The sequence below is a fragment of the Talpa occidentalis genome, unplaced genomic scaffold (genome assembly GCF_014898055.3).
Source record: "Talpa occidentalis isolate TD23 unplaced genomic scaffold, MPIMG_talOcc4v2.1 talOcc4.7, whole genome shotgun sequence".
Lineage (NCBI taxonomy): Eukaryota > Metazoa > Chordata > Mammalia > Eulipotyphla > Talpidae > Talpa > Talpa occidentalis.
The window spans coordinates 98,688,618-98,704,274 of NW_023605083.1; the positions used below are offsets into that span (position 1 = coordinate 98,688,618).

Genomic DNA, 15,657 nt, shown 5'->3' on the forward strand with positions numbered 1-15,657 from the left:
AAAATTTCCATTTTTATTATCTACAGTTTTGCTGCATTATGAGTACAGAGTGACCAGTAAAATTTCCCTTAAGAGATTATAATGAAGTCTTCTTTGTGGTCTAGAATGCTTTAACCATTCCACAAATTCTCTCATTTTACTTGTGAGTTTTTCTATACACTTCTAATACATTTTATTTTAATTACTTCAAGTGTTTTGCTAGTTAATGTACCAGTGATTTTGTAATGACTACTTTTTCTTCTTGAATTGTACTTTTATTGATATAGATAGTCATGGTCTGATTTAAGGTACTTTGGTGGGAGGGGGGTATTGTTTCAGAAGAATGACCTTGTAAGTCAACAAAGCCATGAGAGATAGCCACAATTAAATCACATTTTGTTTTACTATCAAGAAAAGTTTCTGCTTTAAGGGAAAGAAAGAAACTGCCTTACAAGTAAGAAATAAGTCTGTGTTCTGTCAAGTCAAAGGTCTTGGCGTGAGATGGGAAAATATTTACATATTTCAAGTGCTAAGAAGTGCAAATTCTATTCAGGTTATATGGCCATCTAACTGGGGGTCTCAGGCTCCAGTAAAATATAATTAGAATTTAAAGTAGATGGATATAATGACCACCTTCTTCAAGTTTTGGTGACAGTATTAAGTAGAGATTACAGAGATTTTGAACCTATACCCAGGCAAATTATCAATAAAGATGAGGGCAAATATAAATATCTTCAGACAAAGATTGAGAAAATGTAGCATGTGTTGATTATCCTGTATGTACTAAATCAAATATGCTCAAAAACACAGCAAAAGCTGAAATTTGGAGTCTAGGGTAAGAATTCTGTCCTTGTCCTTGCCAGAGACGCCTGTTGGTTAAATAAAACTCAGCAAACTGAGCAGGCAACCTCCAAAATTACATAGGGCAAAATTCTGACATCATTTGGAACAAAACACTTATGTAAATATCTTTTAATTCAAGAAAGGTTTAGAATCAAGTAAAATACTTTAAAAGTTTAACAAGTAGTAATAGTATTATGTGTTTACAAAGATCTTCATTTTGGAATTATATGTTTAATGTTTAAGAGAATTGGACCTGTTAAGAATCACAGATTAGCCTTATACTTAATTTAAATGTGTAACTGAGTAGTTTATCTTTTAGTTTGAAAGTGTGCATCTCTATCTATCTACACATACACACATACACATACAAAGAGAAAACATGTAAGTATTTGGGAATATAGAAGACTAAAGAATCACTGTGTTTATAGCTATTAAATTTATAGGACTTTAAAAAACTGGATGTTTGTCAGTCAGACTTTAACAGAAAAATACATATATTAATAAACACAATTTTTTTAAATTTAAAATTTACTAATAAGCAAGCTTGCAAATGGGACTGAATTATTAATCAAAGATTCCCTTAAGTAATACTCATTAAATTTTACTAGACTTATAAGTAGAATAACAAGATGCTGACTTCAAAGCTTAAAAAATTCATTTTTTATTATTCACAATTTTAATTGACTTAATTTCTAAACTTAAAATATCATCTGAATATGCTTCTGCAGTGTGTATACTTTGGTTTCCGTCTACCTGTAAGAGGAGACTTTTTTTTATGGGCAGCTTAACCCATTCACATTTATTATAGTAACATATTTAATATCACATCTGATGACTTTTTACAAGTGTTATCACTGATCTTTGATATATATATGTTGTGTGTGTTTGTTTGTGTATATATATTTATATATATATATAATGTATCATTTTTTAATCCTAAAAGGGAGATTTCCCTAAGCATGTCTCTCAGAACGGTACTTCCATTTTGAAATTGCTCTATGGAGCAAAATACACCTAAGGAAAATGAATACTATAGTCTCCTGGTGAACATAGTTCAAACTGATGAATTCTTAAAATGTAAAACTGATTGCAACAGAAGTCATGTACTCATCTGTTCAAGTCCTCCAACCAACTCCGCTTCCCTCCTAACCTTAAGCCCCAAACTACTATGAATAAGATAAAACAGAAGACAAAAAATATTTTGGAAATGAAGCAGATAGGAAAACTGTAATAAAAAGGTGAATATAGAGATGACAGAGAATATAAAAGTTTAGCCAAGAGAGAGGATGACAGAGAAAACACTCCAGCCAAAGCAAAGGGAATGAAAGTAAGAATAAGAAAAAAAGGATCCAAGAAGTCATGGACTAACCTGGACTAACCCGAGAATGGACAGCACCAGAATGTGCCCAAGTCCAAACTAAAACTCAGTTGGAAGGCTGGAAAGAATAAAGAAAGCTTATGGGTCCCTTTGTATGTTCAAGCCTGTTCTAACCCACCTGTTTTAACCTATTAATCACAACCCTGTAAAATAGGTTATATTGTTATCCACTTTTCTAAATGGAAAAAACTGAGACTCAGCTTAAGTCACCTGCTCAGTCTCAAAATTAGGAACTGGCAAAACTATGATTTGAATATGAAATCTAGCTCTAGAGCCCAAATCCTTACCCACCAAGCTTGCTGTTTCTGAGAAGAAAATGAATGCTCATCAGAACTACAACAATCTGCAAAATTAGGAAGCTCAATTCTAGGATAAAAGCAGGCTAAGAATTTTAAAAATAAAAAATTATAACTCTTTCACTGAGTCCTATTTTTATTTTAAAGTAAAACTGCCTGTTATAGACTACAAATCAAGCAAATTTCCTTCTCTGTAAACCTACATGCAATATATGATTCTACAGTAAGTAATATATATTCTAAATACTGATTGGCTTTCAATATTGAGAATCAAGCTTTAAACAATGCACAGAATATTTAATAATACAAGTTATGGAACAGAACATTCCAATCATGTAAAAGTCTGAGAGGCAGACTGGGAATAAGATGTGAAAAACACAGAGGAAAAGGCAGAAGAAATTAAATTAACTAGGCATAGACACTATTTAAAGTTGGTTAGTCAAAAAATATAGGTGGTAAACAATAAATGCCTTCCTTTGAACTTTTCAAGTTTTTATTTTATTTTTTTTTAAGATTTATTTATTTATTTATACAAGCACTGGGTACAGTCAGAAGCACGGGAGGGTGAGAGAATTCACCAGAGCCAGAGCAGGGAGCAGAACAAACAGGCTGATGAAATACATTGCTGAGGGGAGCAGCGGGCGGCAGGAGAGGTCTGCGCGCCAGGCGGGACCCTCACCCGGTGGCCGGGGATCGAACCGGCGCTGCAGAGGCTGTGGGCAGCTTCGCAACCCAGCGCTCAACCGGGGGAGGCCCCTTTTCAAGTTTTTAAATGAAAATTACATATAACAAAGATTAAGTAATTTCACAGCGAACAACTACATATCCACCACTTGTAGTCCACCATTAGTGTTTTATTATACTAATAAGAGATGAGAAATTTGGAATATAACTTTCAGGGATGGCAGAAGAGAAGATTACAGTAGTAAATGTGCACTTTATCAACTTTCATATTCAGATTTGAAAATAGCCTTGAAAGTTAATAAGGCAAGAAATAGTATAGGTATAGCATATTATGAAGAATTACAGAGCTGTTTCTTTGAAATGCATCAAAAAATAAGATGGAATGATGGATGGAGGACAAACAGATGAATAAAGCAAAAGTAGAATGTTAGATTCTAGACAGTAGGTATGTGGGTATTTACTATAGATGTTTTTCAATCATTATGATCAAAAATTTTTTAGTAAAATATTGACATAAAGGGGTTGAGTGTGGTAAAATACAAATACTGGTGAATATGTTAGCGTTCACCATCATGTTGTCCTCTGCTGGGCACTCCATAGACATTTTCCAGTCCTGCACCATCCAGGTGTGGCTGTATGACCGAGTCTGGTCAGTAGCTTGTGGATGGAAAAGATGTGCACCACTTACAGGCCTGGCCCTTCTTACAGGCAGGATCCTCCCTGCGCTCGCTCTTCCCCTGGCTACTGGTAAATCCACTACAATTTGGAAGCTAGGCATTAGTGAAAGTTCAGTAGCCTGAGTCATTAAACACCCCTGACTGGCCCCAACTCACACTAGACTGCTACTTGAGGAAGAAAACAACCTGAACTGTTTGAAGTGGCTCTTTTGGGATTTGTCTTTAATCACATTTAGTATTAACTATAACTAATACAGAGTTACAACCAATGAATTGTAACCAATACCTAATGAATAAGTAGAAGCTTTTACTTTTGTTTCATGTCATTTGTATTCATTGTTTAAAACACGTGCATACAAATTTAAAGCAAACAGTAAGCAGATATCAACTATTAGTGACATTGAGGAAAGCCTTCTAAGCTCACCTTTTAATAAGGTCTCCTTTAACATAGTGGACTCCTTTGTATGAATATAAAAAGGCAAATGGCACTACTTCCTCTAGATTAACACAACCCCATCTGGAACCACTCATCCCTTTATACCTAGATGCCTTTGAACAGTGCACAATCTGCCCACCTATACCCAGCAGTCCTCTCTGATAATCTTGTTAAATATTGAATGATAACCAGGACCTTCTAGGAAGTAACAGATGTGGTCATCAACATGTTCTGATTCTAGTTGTCCTCATTCATGCAAATTTCAAGTCTTTTACTTGATCTATGTCTCTTGTTCATCCTATAATACCGCAATAAATCACAATGATCACAGAGAATTACAGATATCACAAAAAAAGAATCTTGCTGCCAAGTTGGCCAATTCCAGAGCTAGAAAAGAAGCAGTAGTAGAGGACCTGGTCCTGCCTCAGACAACCCCAGAGGGAATGAGGAGTTCCCACTCCATTTTTCTTTCTGAAGTGTTTCTCTCTAATAAACATCTTTCATTTCTAATTCTGTTTAAGTACCTGCATCTCAAAGGACAAAACTGACTCACTATAGGAACCCTGTAAAAATCAGACCTGGGAGTTGTTCTCATCTTGTCCAGCCTCTCCTCTCCATCACTCACCTTGATCCCTTGCTTTGAAGACCCACTGTATGACTTGTTCAGATTTCAGCCTAATGCACCACACTGCCAGTGGGAGGCCTATACCTCATCCCAACCCCGGTGGTAAAGCAGAATGAAGATACATTAATCTTTAACAAAACCCTAATTTCCAGAAGCTCATTAATTCATTCTGTAGTTATTTTATAATAGCATTAAGAGACCAGATGAAATTAAACTCACACTTACAGCCAACAACAGCCCAGCATTTAAAGTCTTTCCTAAGATTTTTCTCATCAGATATCTCCAGCTTATCAGACTGAGTTACCATTCTGAAATTATATGCAGTATTTGAAAAATGCAATAAAGTAAGTCACTGACATAACAGTGTCCTTTTCATCTCCTATCCATCAGAGTCTTTTATAAAGCAAGGTCACTTCGAAATTGGAACATCAACACCCAAGTAACTACTAAAAGTTCTAACAGGAGGGACAATCTTTTCACAATTTTGACAAAGGAAATAGTACACAGGGGTTTTTATAATAGCTTGGCAGGTAGGTACTAATAAGAGGTGTTTTTAAAATGTTACATATCTTTTACTTAATAGTTTATAACAAGGTTGTTTATGACCAGGACATTTTGTAAATACTAGTTATTCTGCCCAAAGAAGTTTGGAGAAGTGCTGTATAAATGCCCCTATGTAGCAGGGCATGGTTATTCTATGTATTAACCCTAAATTTCAAATTTTTCTTCAATCTTCCCTCATGGCAGTCAGAATTTTCAAACCCGGTCGTACCAATCCAATGTTTCACAAATGCCACGGAGGCACCCACCTCAGTCCATAAACCTGGAATGATATGACTAAGCCTGCTTAGTCTCCCAACAGAGGAGCCGCTGAGAACCTAGGAGGTGGGAGGTGGGTGAAGAGTGATGGACTGAGGTTAGGAAGAGCAAAGTTCTAATTACAACACTGCTCCCAATTCTAGAGAAAAGTCATTTGGACAAGTCACTCCACCTCTCAGAGCCTCAATTTCCTCACTCAATTCAAATTTTAAAATTACGCCATTGAAAAATTTTTTTCTGACTGTCACAGAAACACATACTGTTCCTAATCAGCAAAGATGCGATTCTTGAGGCTAAATTAAATCCCATTTTCCTCATGTGACAGTATACAGAAATGTCCTGTTTTGTTTTTAAACGCTACCCCGTGGATATCAGCATCTAAAAATGTGCTGGGGTCCAAGGTGACCAACCAGAAGATGAAAACTAGAGCTCAGCTGACTCTCCACCAAGCTCACTTAATAGGTGAGGGATTAAAAATTTGATAAAGGAAGAGTTTCAGTATCCCGAAGAAGCAGAAACTATTTTGGGTAAGAAACAGTCACATCCAAGCCTTTGCTTGGTCTGAGTATGAGTAACAGATCTGCTGACGGGTGACCCCTTCCACGAGACTCCACAAAGTGTGATATGCAAAAGATGCACTGCAAAATGGACAATGAACCAGAAGCTGGCTGCCAAGTCACACTTCTCATCGCGAATGCCCAGAAAGTCTGCAAGAACTCGAGAAGGGGTACATGAGACCCTGTTTAGACTGCAGATGACAGGGGCAAGTCGGATCCCACCACCTTGAACCCGGCACAGAGGACCCCGGTCCCCCTGGACCCCTCTCGCCCGTCCGGCCTGCGCGCTCCTAGCCACTGGCCAGGCTCTTTCCCTCCCCACTTGCAGCGACCGGGCAGACCCTGGGCTTCCAGGTATGCGTTTGTGGTGAGTGGCATTTCCTTGTCGCGGAACAGGCACAGGTAATTTCACAACCCCATTAACGCATTCCAAAAGCAAGAATCACAACGCGGCGCTTCACCTTTCCACTCGCCCCTTCGGCGCCCGCGGGCAGAGCGGCGGCCGCCGGCCCGGGATGCGGGTGGGGGAAGGGCGCCCGGCCGGAGAGGGGGCGCGGCGCGACCCCCCCAAGTGCACAGACCTGGCTCGGGATCCTCGGGCCGCCCGGAGTGGTTGCCCATGCTAGGCCGACTCGAACGGCGGCCGGCTGGGCGGCCTCTGACAGGGTGTCCGCGGCGCCGCAGCTCGCGGCGGCTCGGGCTGAGGAGGCAGCTGCGTCCGGCGGGTCCGCTCCAGTCAAAGAAAGAGCCGGGCGCCTTCCAGTTCCCGGCGGCCGCCGGCGGAGCCGCTCCTAGCCCGCGCGGGCGGGCCCCGCCCACCTCATCTGCATACCGCCACTCGCAGGCCCGCCTCCTCCGGCCACACCGCCCTCCCTGCGAGGCCCGCCCCCTTATCTGCATACCGCCCGCCTCTTCTGCAGTCCAGCGCTCTGGAGCATCCAAAGGTTGCCTCCCAGGCGTGGGAGGGACGCGCCCGCTGACGGCCTGCAGGCATGTAGGGGCAGTGCTGGAAACTGCAGCTGGACACCGGAGGCTGGAAAAACCCCACCGCGGGGAGGCTGAAGCCAAGTGTCACGGGAAAGACAAAATTGTGCACATGAGAAACTAGATCTATTAGGGCAGAAAAAACTAGGGTTGGCATAGAATAGGCATTTAATAAGTTGTTGGGGTTTTTTTGGGGGCGGGGGGTGAATGGATGAACAAGAAGGTGGTGAAGAAAATGGTTCACGAAAGACTTGGCCATTATCCGAGATGAATACCACTCTAGTAATAAAAAAGGCATAGCAGTTCTAAGTGGAAACTGTTTTTGCTGCTATCAGAAATACCTAACTCAGGGAAATTACCTTGAATGACTTTAATAATTAATCTCGTGAATAGGACAGTAAGAAGTAATAAAATCTTACAAAGAGAACTATTTTGGACCAACAAAATCATAAGGGAAATCACTGGCTCTGTCTCCTGCATTAAACACCATATGAGCCATTCTTAGTTCTTACTTTCAACTTCTTAGGACACCATTGATGACTCTCAACTCCTGAAAAGAGTTTATTTCAAGATATCACACGCTCCTGGCTTTCTGCCCACATCCCTGCCTGCCTCTTCTCAGTCCCCTTTGTTGGTTTCTCCCATCCACTTGGCCTTTAGACCATAGACTCCCTAAAGCTCAGCCATCTCTATATAACTTGGTCATCCCAACCAACTTGTGGCTTTTAAACACCATTTCCATCTCTCCAGTATGGTCCTGTCTTCAGGATAAATGAACTCCAGGTTCATTTATCCAACTATCTTCTGGACACCTTCACTTAGATATCTTAATATAGGCATCTCCATTTTAACTGGAACAAAATCTAATTCTTGATTTTCTTCTATAGACAGTTCATATAGTCCTCTCCACTTTCAGAAATGGAATGTGTTGGTACCTATGTATTGTAAATGCCACTCAGTAATTCTCACCCCTTCCACTACTGTCACCTAATCCCAGCCATGGTCATTTCCTACCAAGATTATTGCAACTGCCTTCTAACCAGTCTCCTCTTCTTCTGCCCCTCCCCCTTTATAATTCAATCTTCACCTAACAGTGAAGTTTATGCTTCTGAAACCTAGGTCAAATCATGTCATGCCTCCATTTACAGCACTCCAATTGATTTCTGACTCACTAGAAGACACTGTCAAAATCCTTACCGTGGCCTCCAAAGCTTTAGATAATATTCCCCTCCATCAGAAGACTCATTTTTCCCCTCTCACATTGCTTTTGCTACAGTAGCCTACTTATTGTTTCTCAAATAAGCCAAGGATGCTCCTATACACCTTGCTGTTCCCTCTGCCTAAAATGTTCTTCCCCTTATATTACATAAAACGTATGGAACACTCTCTCACTTCTTACATCTCTAGTCAAATGTCATTTTATTAAGAAAGCTTCTCTCATCACATTAAACAGTTTACCAAACACTGAGCAAACACACATTTCCCTGCTTTGTTGACCTACATGATGCTTATCAGTATTTAATATACTATATATTTGTTTACTGTCTCACTGAATGAATGAATGAATTTATAAGCTATTCTAGAAACAAATCAACCTTTACACATTACTTCCTTTCAGCAGTAATTCTACAAGTTTGTTTCTTCAACAAAACTACTCTGTCAAAGTTAGGGCTTATAGCTCTATTCTGTAACCTATAAAACGAGTACAATGCTGAGCACATAGAAACAAGTCTACTAAGGCAAATTACATAGGATTTTAGAGAACAAATGCTTTTGAGATCAAGTTCACCTTTAGAAAGGTGAAGAATGATCCTAGAAAAGATAATTAATTTCCCAAAATATTTATGGAACAATATATACTGCTGAATTTGTGAACACCAAATTCAATTTACAGAAGCTACAGACTTATCCAGAGATTTTCAGAAACTGGTAAGTCATCATATTAATTAAAAAAACTGTTAGGCAGTTAATGTGGGTCTCTTTATGAAAGATGCCAAGATGCCAACCCAAAATAAATCTGGACTTCTATGGCTAGCCAAAAATATCTAGTCAAGCCCTACATATTTTTCAAATCTTGACTCTTTCTCTTGTTTTTGTTGGAACTTGTTTATTTCAGGCCTTTAATTCATACAAGGATGCATAAGCATTAGCTTTCCAACTCACTTGCTACTTGTAGTTTTGCTATCGCTCACATTGCTCCTCCACCCAAGTTATCAAAAATGCAATCTGCCCATATCCACTTCTGCTTAAATGCTCTCTGTGACACCCCTCTACATTAAGAGAAAGTCCTCAGTTATTCCATACAATATACAAAGATCCTTCCTTACCTTAGACCCCAACTTGGTCCCTATTATTCAAAAGTATACTCTTTCATTTTATATTCCAGCAACATGAAGTCAATTGGGCCCTGAACACTCCCTATTGTTACAGGTCTCTATGCATTTATATCTGCTATATTCCTTCTGATTTGATACTCTTCTATAACTTGGCTGCCTAGCAAATGCCCATTCATCTTTTAAGGCATCACTTCCTTGAAGAGTTTGCCCACCCCAGCTGGCACTAAATACTCTGCCCCTTATGGTACTCCTATACCTTGTAAATGCCGGTATTTCCCTACATAAGCACCCTATTTTAGCCATTCTTCCTTATAATCTTCCAAAGATTGTCACCTCTTTGAGTGGCAGTGAAATTCTTATTTTTGTACTCCTAATATCTGATATGTAGTAAGAGAAGTAAATAATGTATTTGTTTTCCTTGTAATGTAATTAAAATCTAACTTTTCAAACAATATACCTCTGCAATGTTTGATGAAACTTCTGAAAGATTCTTTACTATCCAGAGAAATCCTATATTATTGAAATGAGAAGACTGAATATTATAACACATCAAGCTGTCCAAATTAATCTAAAATTTTAACAAAGTTCAATTTAATAATCGTTATATATTTATTACAAAATCACCTGGAATAATAAAGGCACTGGAAAATCCAAAGAATTTTGGAAAAGGAAGAACAAGAAGGAGAGATCTATCTTTTTAAAATTAAAAACATGCCATAAAATTACCTAAGAAGATCACTATAATTACAAAAAATGGAAATTCCCCCCCAGCAGATTTAAAATGAGTTCTTTTAAAGAAGCAATTCAAATTAAGCGAGATCTATATCTCATTCTTTATGCTAATATAAATTCCAATTTAATATAAACCTAGCCATAAATATAAAAATCTTAGAAGTAAACGTGGATGAATATTTTTATAATATTGAGGGGGGAAAGCCTTTCTTTATTATTCAACTTTCTGTCTTGAACATTTTCAAATTCATAGAAAAGTGTAGAGAGAATAACACCATGAACACCCTTATATACTCACCACCTACATTTACCAGTTAACATTTTATCACATTTGCTTTTTATTTCTACCCCTCTCCATTTTTCTTTCCATTGAATCATTTGAAAGTATGTTGCAGACACCATGACACTTTACCCCTCAATGCTTCCAGCATACACCCTTAAGGAATTCTCCTACAATACCATTATCACATCCAAGAAAAGTGATATTTTCAAAATATCAAATAGTTTCTATAGTTCATATTAGTCAAATCATAATAGTCAAATTTCCCCATTGTCCCCAAAATATTTTTTCATATATCTTTAAAAAAAAAAAAACACAGTATCCAATCAATGTTAAATTCTGTTTAAAAAGACATATATACTAAAACCTCTATCAATGACAGTTTTGGGTGCCTATAGTAGCTATCTGACAAAATCATTTTAATAGGAACTAGAGAAACTTAACACACTCATAGGATTATTTCTGATGACATGACCTCACAATTTTTTAAAAAAGATTTAGTTATGTATACAAGAGCTGGGGTACAGGCCAGAGGCACAGGAGGGTGAGAGGATTCACCAGAAACAGTGTGGGGAGAAGAACAGGCAGATTGACTGAAATACACTGCTGAGGGGCGTGGTGGGCGAGGCAGGAATGGTCTGCCATGCCATGTGGGTATCTCCCTGGCCAGCCGGGAATCAAACCCTTGCTGCAGAAAATGTGGACAGCTTCACAGCGCTGCGCTCAATCTGCTGCACACCGGGAGGGCCTCAACCTCACAATTTTAAGTATTAAACAATTAATAGTATTCAGAGGTAACTTTTAAAAGCACTACAGTAAAAAAATAAAAGCAGGACAGTGAGAAGTCAGGTTGTGCCACTCAGACATATTGGGCAAATGAAAAATCAGTCACCTAGATGTGCTCCAAAAATCAGTGGTAAATAATGGCAACAAGGGTTCTAGGGGTGATGGTTGACGCTGATGTCAAAGGTGTCTATGATCTTGCTTTTTAAAAAGACAGCAATGTAATTCTAAATTACTATATTTTATATAATATATAGTTTCAAATGTAGTGTAACTAGGTTGATAAGTTAGACGTTAAAATGATGGATTTTCAGGGGCCTCCCCGGTGGCGCAGCGGTTGAGCACTGGGTTGCGAAGCTGCCCGCAGCCTCTGCTTGTATAAACAAATAAATAAATCTTTAAAAAAAAATTTACGGATTTTCTATTTTATTTATTGTCAAAATGTTCCTTTAAGGGAAAGAAAGAGATTTAAGGAATCCTCATTGGAAAAAACTCATTGAATGAATGAATAAAAAATATATTCAGGCATGTACAAGAAAATAACATGTAAATGCCCCATTTTTATTAAAAAATAAATGTTGTATTGTCCATATTGGTCTGTATAGAAATAAATTTTGACATGTATATAACAAATTATTAAATATAATTGTATCTGGAAAATAGTTATAGATGACTTTTTCCCATAGCAAGTACCTCTAATGCCTTCTCAATAAACCTATTTTATTTACTTTTATGATCAGGACATACAAAAAGAAAACAATGTACATATCCTTAAAGCAAACAATTCTAAGATTTATTCAAATGAAATAATAAAAAATATGTCTATATAATAATTCTTAACATTTACTGAGAAATAATTACTTGCCAGGGGCTGTTCTAAGTATTTTTTATTTTTTAACTTATTTAATCCAACAAGACAAAACTATTTTTAACCCAAATTAAAGATTGGGAAATGACTGATATGCATCTTTGCTGGGGTCCCCTTGACCACCACCAGGTTCGGTGAGTCACTGGGAGGACTCACAAAGTTGCAGGTGGTTGTGCTCAAGACTGTCATATACTACAGTGAAAGCATACAAGAAAGGCAAAGGCCCATGGGGCAGAGTCCAAAGGAAACACACCTCAAGTTTCCAAGAATTTTCTTACCATGAAGTCAAACAGGATATGCTAATCCCCCAAGCAATGAATTGTGGCATCACAAGTCTAGTGGCATATATGAGGGACACTCATGAGAAACTCAGCACCATGGTTTTTACCAGGGGAGGAGGGGACACACTGGCCATGCAGGTATCCTCTCCTAGCATGTACCAAAAGTCCAGACTGCAGCCAGGTAAGTAGGTATTCAGCATAAAGCACAGTGTTGGTGCAGTTTAGTCACAGTGAGCCACTCTTAACAGTTGGATTGGTGAAGGAAACCATCCCCAAATTCAAATTCCCAGGCACCAACCAAGTACGCACCTTCCCAGCTGCCTTTCTAAAGATAACAATCCCAGGCCTGCTATGTTCACACCTTCCTTTCTGCACAGTACCCACACTGTTTGTCTCTAGTTTGTACCTTAACAACTGTCCATTGCTTTCTTCTACTTGCAATAGCAAAAAGCTGGGGGAAATCCTTTGATGTTTAACACAAGGGGCCTAGTTACGTACTGATACAGCTATACAATGTCATCCTGTGCAGTCTCTAAAACAATGACTCAGGCACAAAGTTATGAAGCAGAACAGTGTATATATTAAGAATATAACTCTTAGTTTTTGTACATAAACAAACAAAAAATACCTGGATATAAATACTCAAATAAGCAGGAAAAGATTTAGATAATTATACCTTGAGACTAAGTAAGAGTGGCTCTATTTGAGTGGTAAGATTTTGATACACTTTATCTTCCTTTTTTGCCTGTTCATATATTTTAAAATTTTTCTTTAGTGCATATGACTGCTTTTGGCTTTTGTAATTGAAAAAATTAACTCAAAAATCACTTATAATCTTAAAATAATTTCAGGTATTATTACTTATATCACCAAAAGAGTCTTTTGTTTCCAGAAGGATTCTTTAAATAATTATTAATCCAGTACATATACAATTATTTAACAAAGCCATATCTTCCCCCATAATACTTCTGCAGTTATTACTAGAAGACAGTACCTAATTTTTACTAAACACCCAAGTATTTAGTGGGTACTTGGGTGTTACTATAAATACAATTACCAAACTTTAATTTTAAACATTTATTATGAAAAATGTCAAACAATTACAAAAGTAGAAAAAAATATTGTAATGATCCTCTATGTACCTATCAACCCAGTTTCAACAATTACTAATTCATGGCCAATCTCGTTTCATCTATTTTTCAATTATTTTGAGCAAATCTCAGGCATCCTGTTTCAATGGTAAATATTTCAGCATGCATTTCTAAAGATAAGGACTCTTTAAAAAAAACCCACAATACCATTTTCAGTTTTTCAACTGAAAAATTTAACAATAATTTCTTAATCAAATAGTCAGAGTTCAAATTTCCTCATGTACCAAGATCTTTAAAAAATCATGAGCCATAGCACAACACACCAATTAGAATGGCAAAGTATCCAAAATGTTGACAACACCAAATGCTGCTGAGGATGAAGAGGAATGGGAATTCTTACTAATTGCTGGTGGGAATGCGAAATGGTGCCATCATTTAGGAGAACAATTTGAAATTTTCTTATCAAATAAAACATGTCCTTGGCATACAATCCATCAAATGCCTTCCTTGGTATTGATCCAAATGAGTTGGAAAGTTATTTCCATACAAAAAGCTGAACATAAATGTTTATAGCAGTTTTATTCATAATAGCCAGAGCTTGGAAATAACCAAGATGATAAATAGTCAAATGGAGAAGCAAACTACGGTCCAAGCACATAATGGAATAGTATCCAACTACAAAAAGCTTATTGAGTCACAAAAATACATGGAAAAACCTTAAGTGTGTACTGATAAGTAAAGGAAGCCAGCCTGGAAATTATTTGGGTAAATAATTACCCAAAACCTATATGATTCCAAATATATGCTGAAAAGGCAAAACTATGGAGGCAGTGGAAAGATCAGTGATTGTCAGATGTTCAGAGGGGAGGGAGGAAAGGTGGAACGGGTGCCCCACAGGGTCTTTTAAGGCAAAAACTACATGATACTACAGGGTGGATACATGTCATTATATATTTATTGAAACCCACAATTCAAATAATCACCCAAAACCTTAAGCAACACCACAAATCAAGTATAGAAGTCATGGGATTACCTATCTGCCATTTTCCTGCTTTTTTTCTTGCTAAAGAATTGTAGGGACATAACACTGATAGAAGGTCATACTTAGCTGAGGAGGGAATCTTACACAGTCCAGGGCAATCATGGTGATTCCATTTCCTTTGGCAGTGACTGGCCAATAACACATAAGGGAGGTGTTGTCTACTGGTGAGAAGGTTGGGACAAATTCTCTTGCTCTTAAAGGGACATACTGAAAGAGATGCCCTCTTCACCACAGGCCAAGTCTACCATCTAGCCAATGCTGCTTGTGTCTGTATCTTCTGTGCCTCACATACAAGGTCTGATCTTGCTACAGGCTTCTTTCACGGAAGCCTGTGTCTGGCTTGGATTCCCACTACACCCAAAGTTGCCTCCCCTGGCTTGGCAACTACACCAATAATTGCCTTCAAAGCTATGTCACTGGCAAGAGATGTTTAGAAAGATAATCATGATAATGTAGCACTGGTTGCTTCTGAGAGGTGCTACATGCTTTTGCATCCTTTGTATTTTTCTACATTATATGAATGTTTCAAGCTATCAGGTATTAATCATTTTAACACAAATGTCATTCTTCTTAGACATTGTTCATTACCAAAACTAATAAAGTGGCTTTATATACACTGTGGGGAATACAAGGAAGATAATATTTTCCATGCCTAAGAGGGCTCAGATTACTTTATTCAACAAATAATATTCAGTATCTGTTTCATAAATGACACTATTCAAGGTTTCCTTATTCTAAGGGAGGAGGAATGACCTCAACTTTCTTAATTACCCAATGGCAAATTGCTAAACAGAGACTAGGCTCACACAACAAAGAAAAAAGCAAGTGTAATTTGAACATGGGGAGAAAAGAATAAAAGAGAGGGTAACAAAGCTAAGTGACTGAATCAGAAGAAAAGTTCCTCAGGCAAATAGCATTGGTCTAAGAAAACACTCCAATGATGAAAGGTTGGCAGAACAGTCAGGG

At 37.9% G+C, this 15,657-nt stretch overlaps 1 protein-coding gene across 14 annotated transcripts in view; it reads right to left on the reverse strand.

Annotated features, from left to right (window-relative positions):
- The window catches only part of SPECC1 (sperm antigen with calponin homology and coiled-coil domains 1), a 228,951-nt gene that overhangs the window by 127,726 nt on the left and 85,568 nt on the right, over window positions 1–15,657 (reverse strand). For 2 of the 14 annotated variants that reach the window (XM_054689434.1, XM_037494125.2), the window contains exon 1: window positions 6,876–7,003. The exons of the other annotated variants lie outside the window; for them this stretch is intronic. In XM_054689434.1, coding sequence (XP_054545409.1) covers window positions 6,876–6,915 — 40 coding nt within the window. In that variant the 5' untranslated portion in view covers window positions 6,916–7,003. Of the gene's footprint in view, window positions 1–6,875; window positions 7,004–15,657 lie in introns of those variants that run through there. 14 annotated transcript variants of the gene reach the window in all.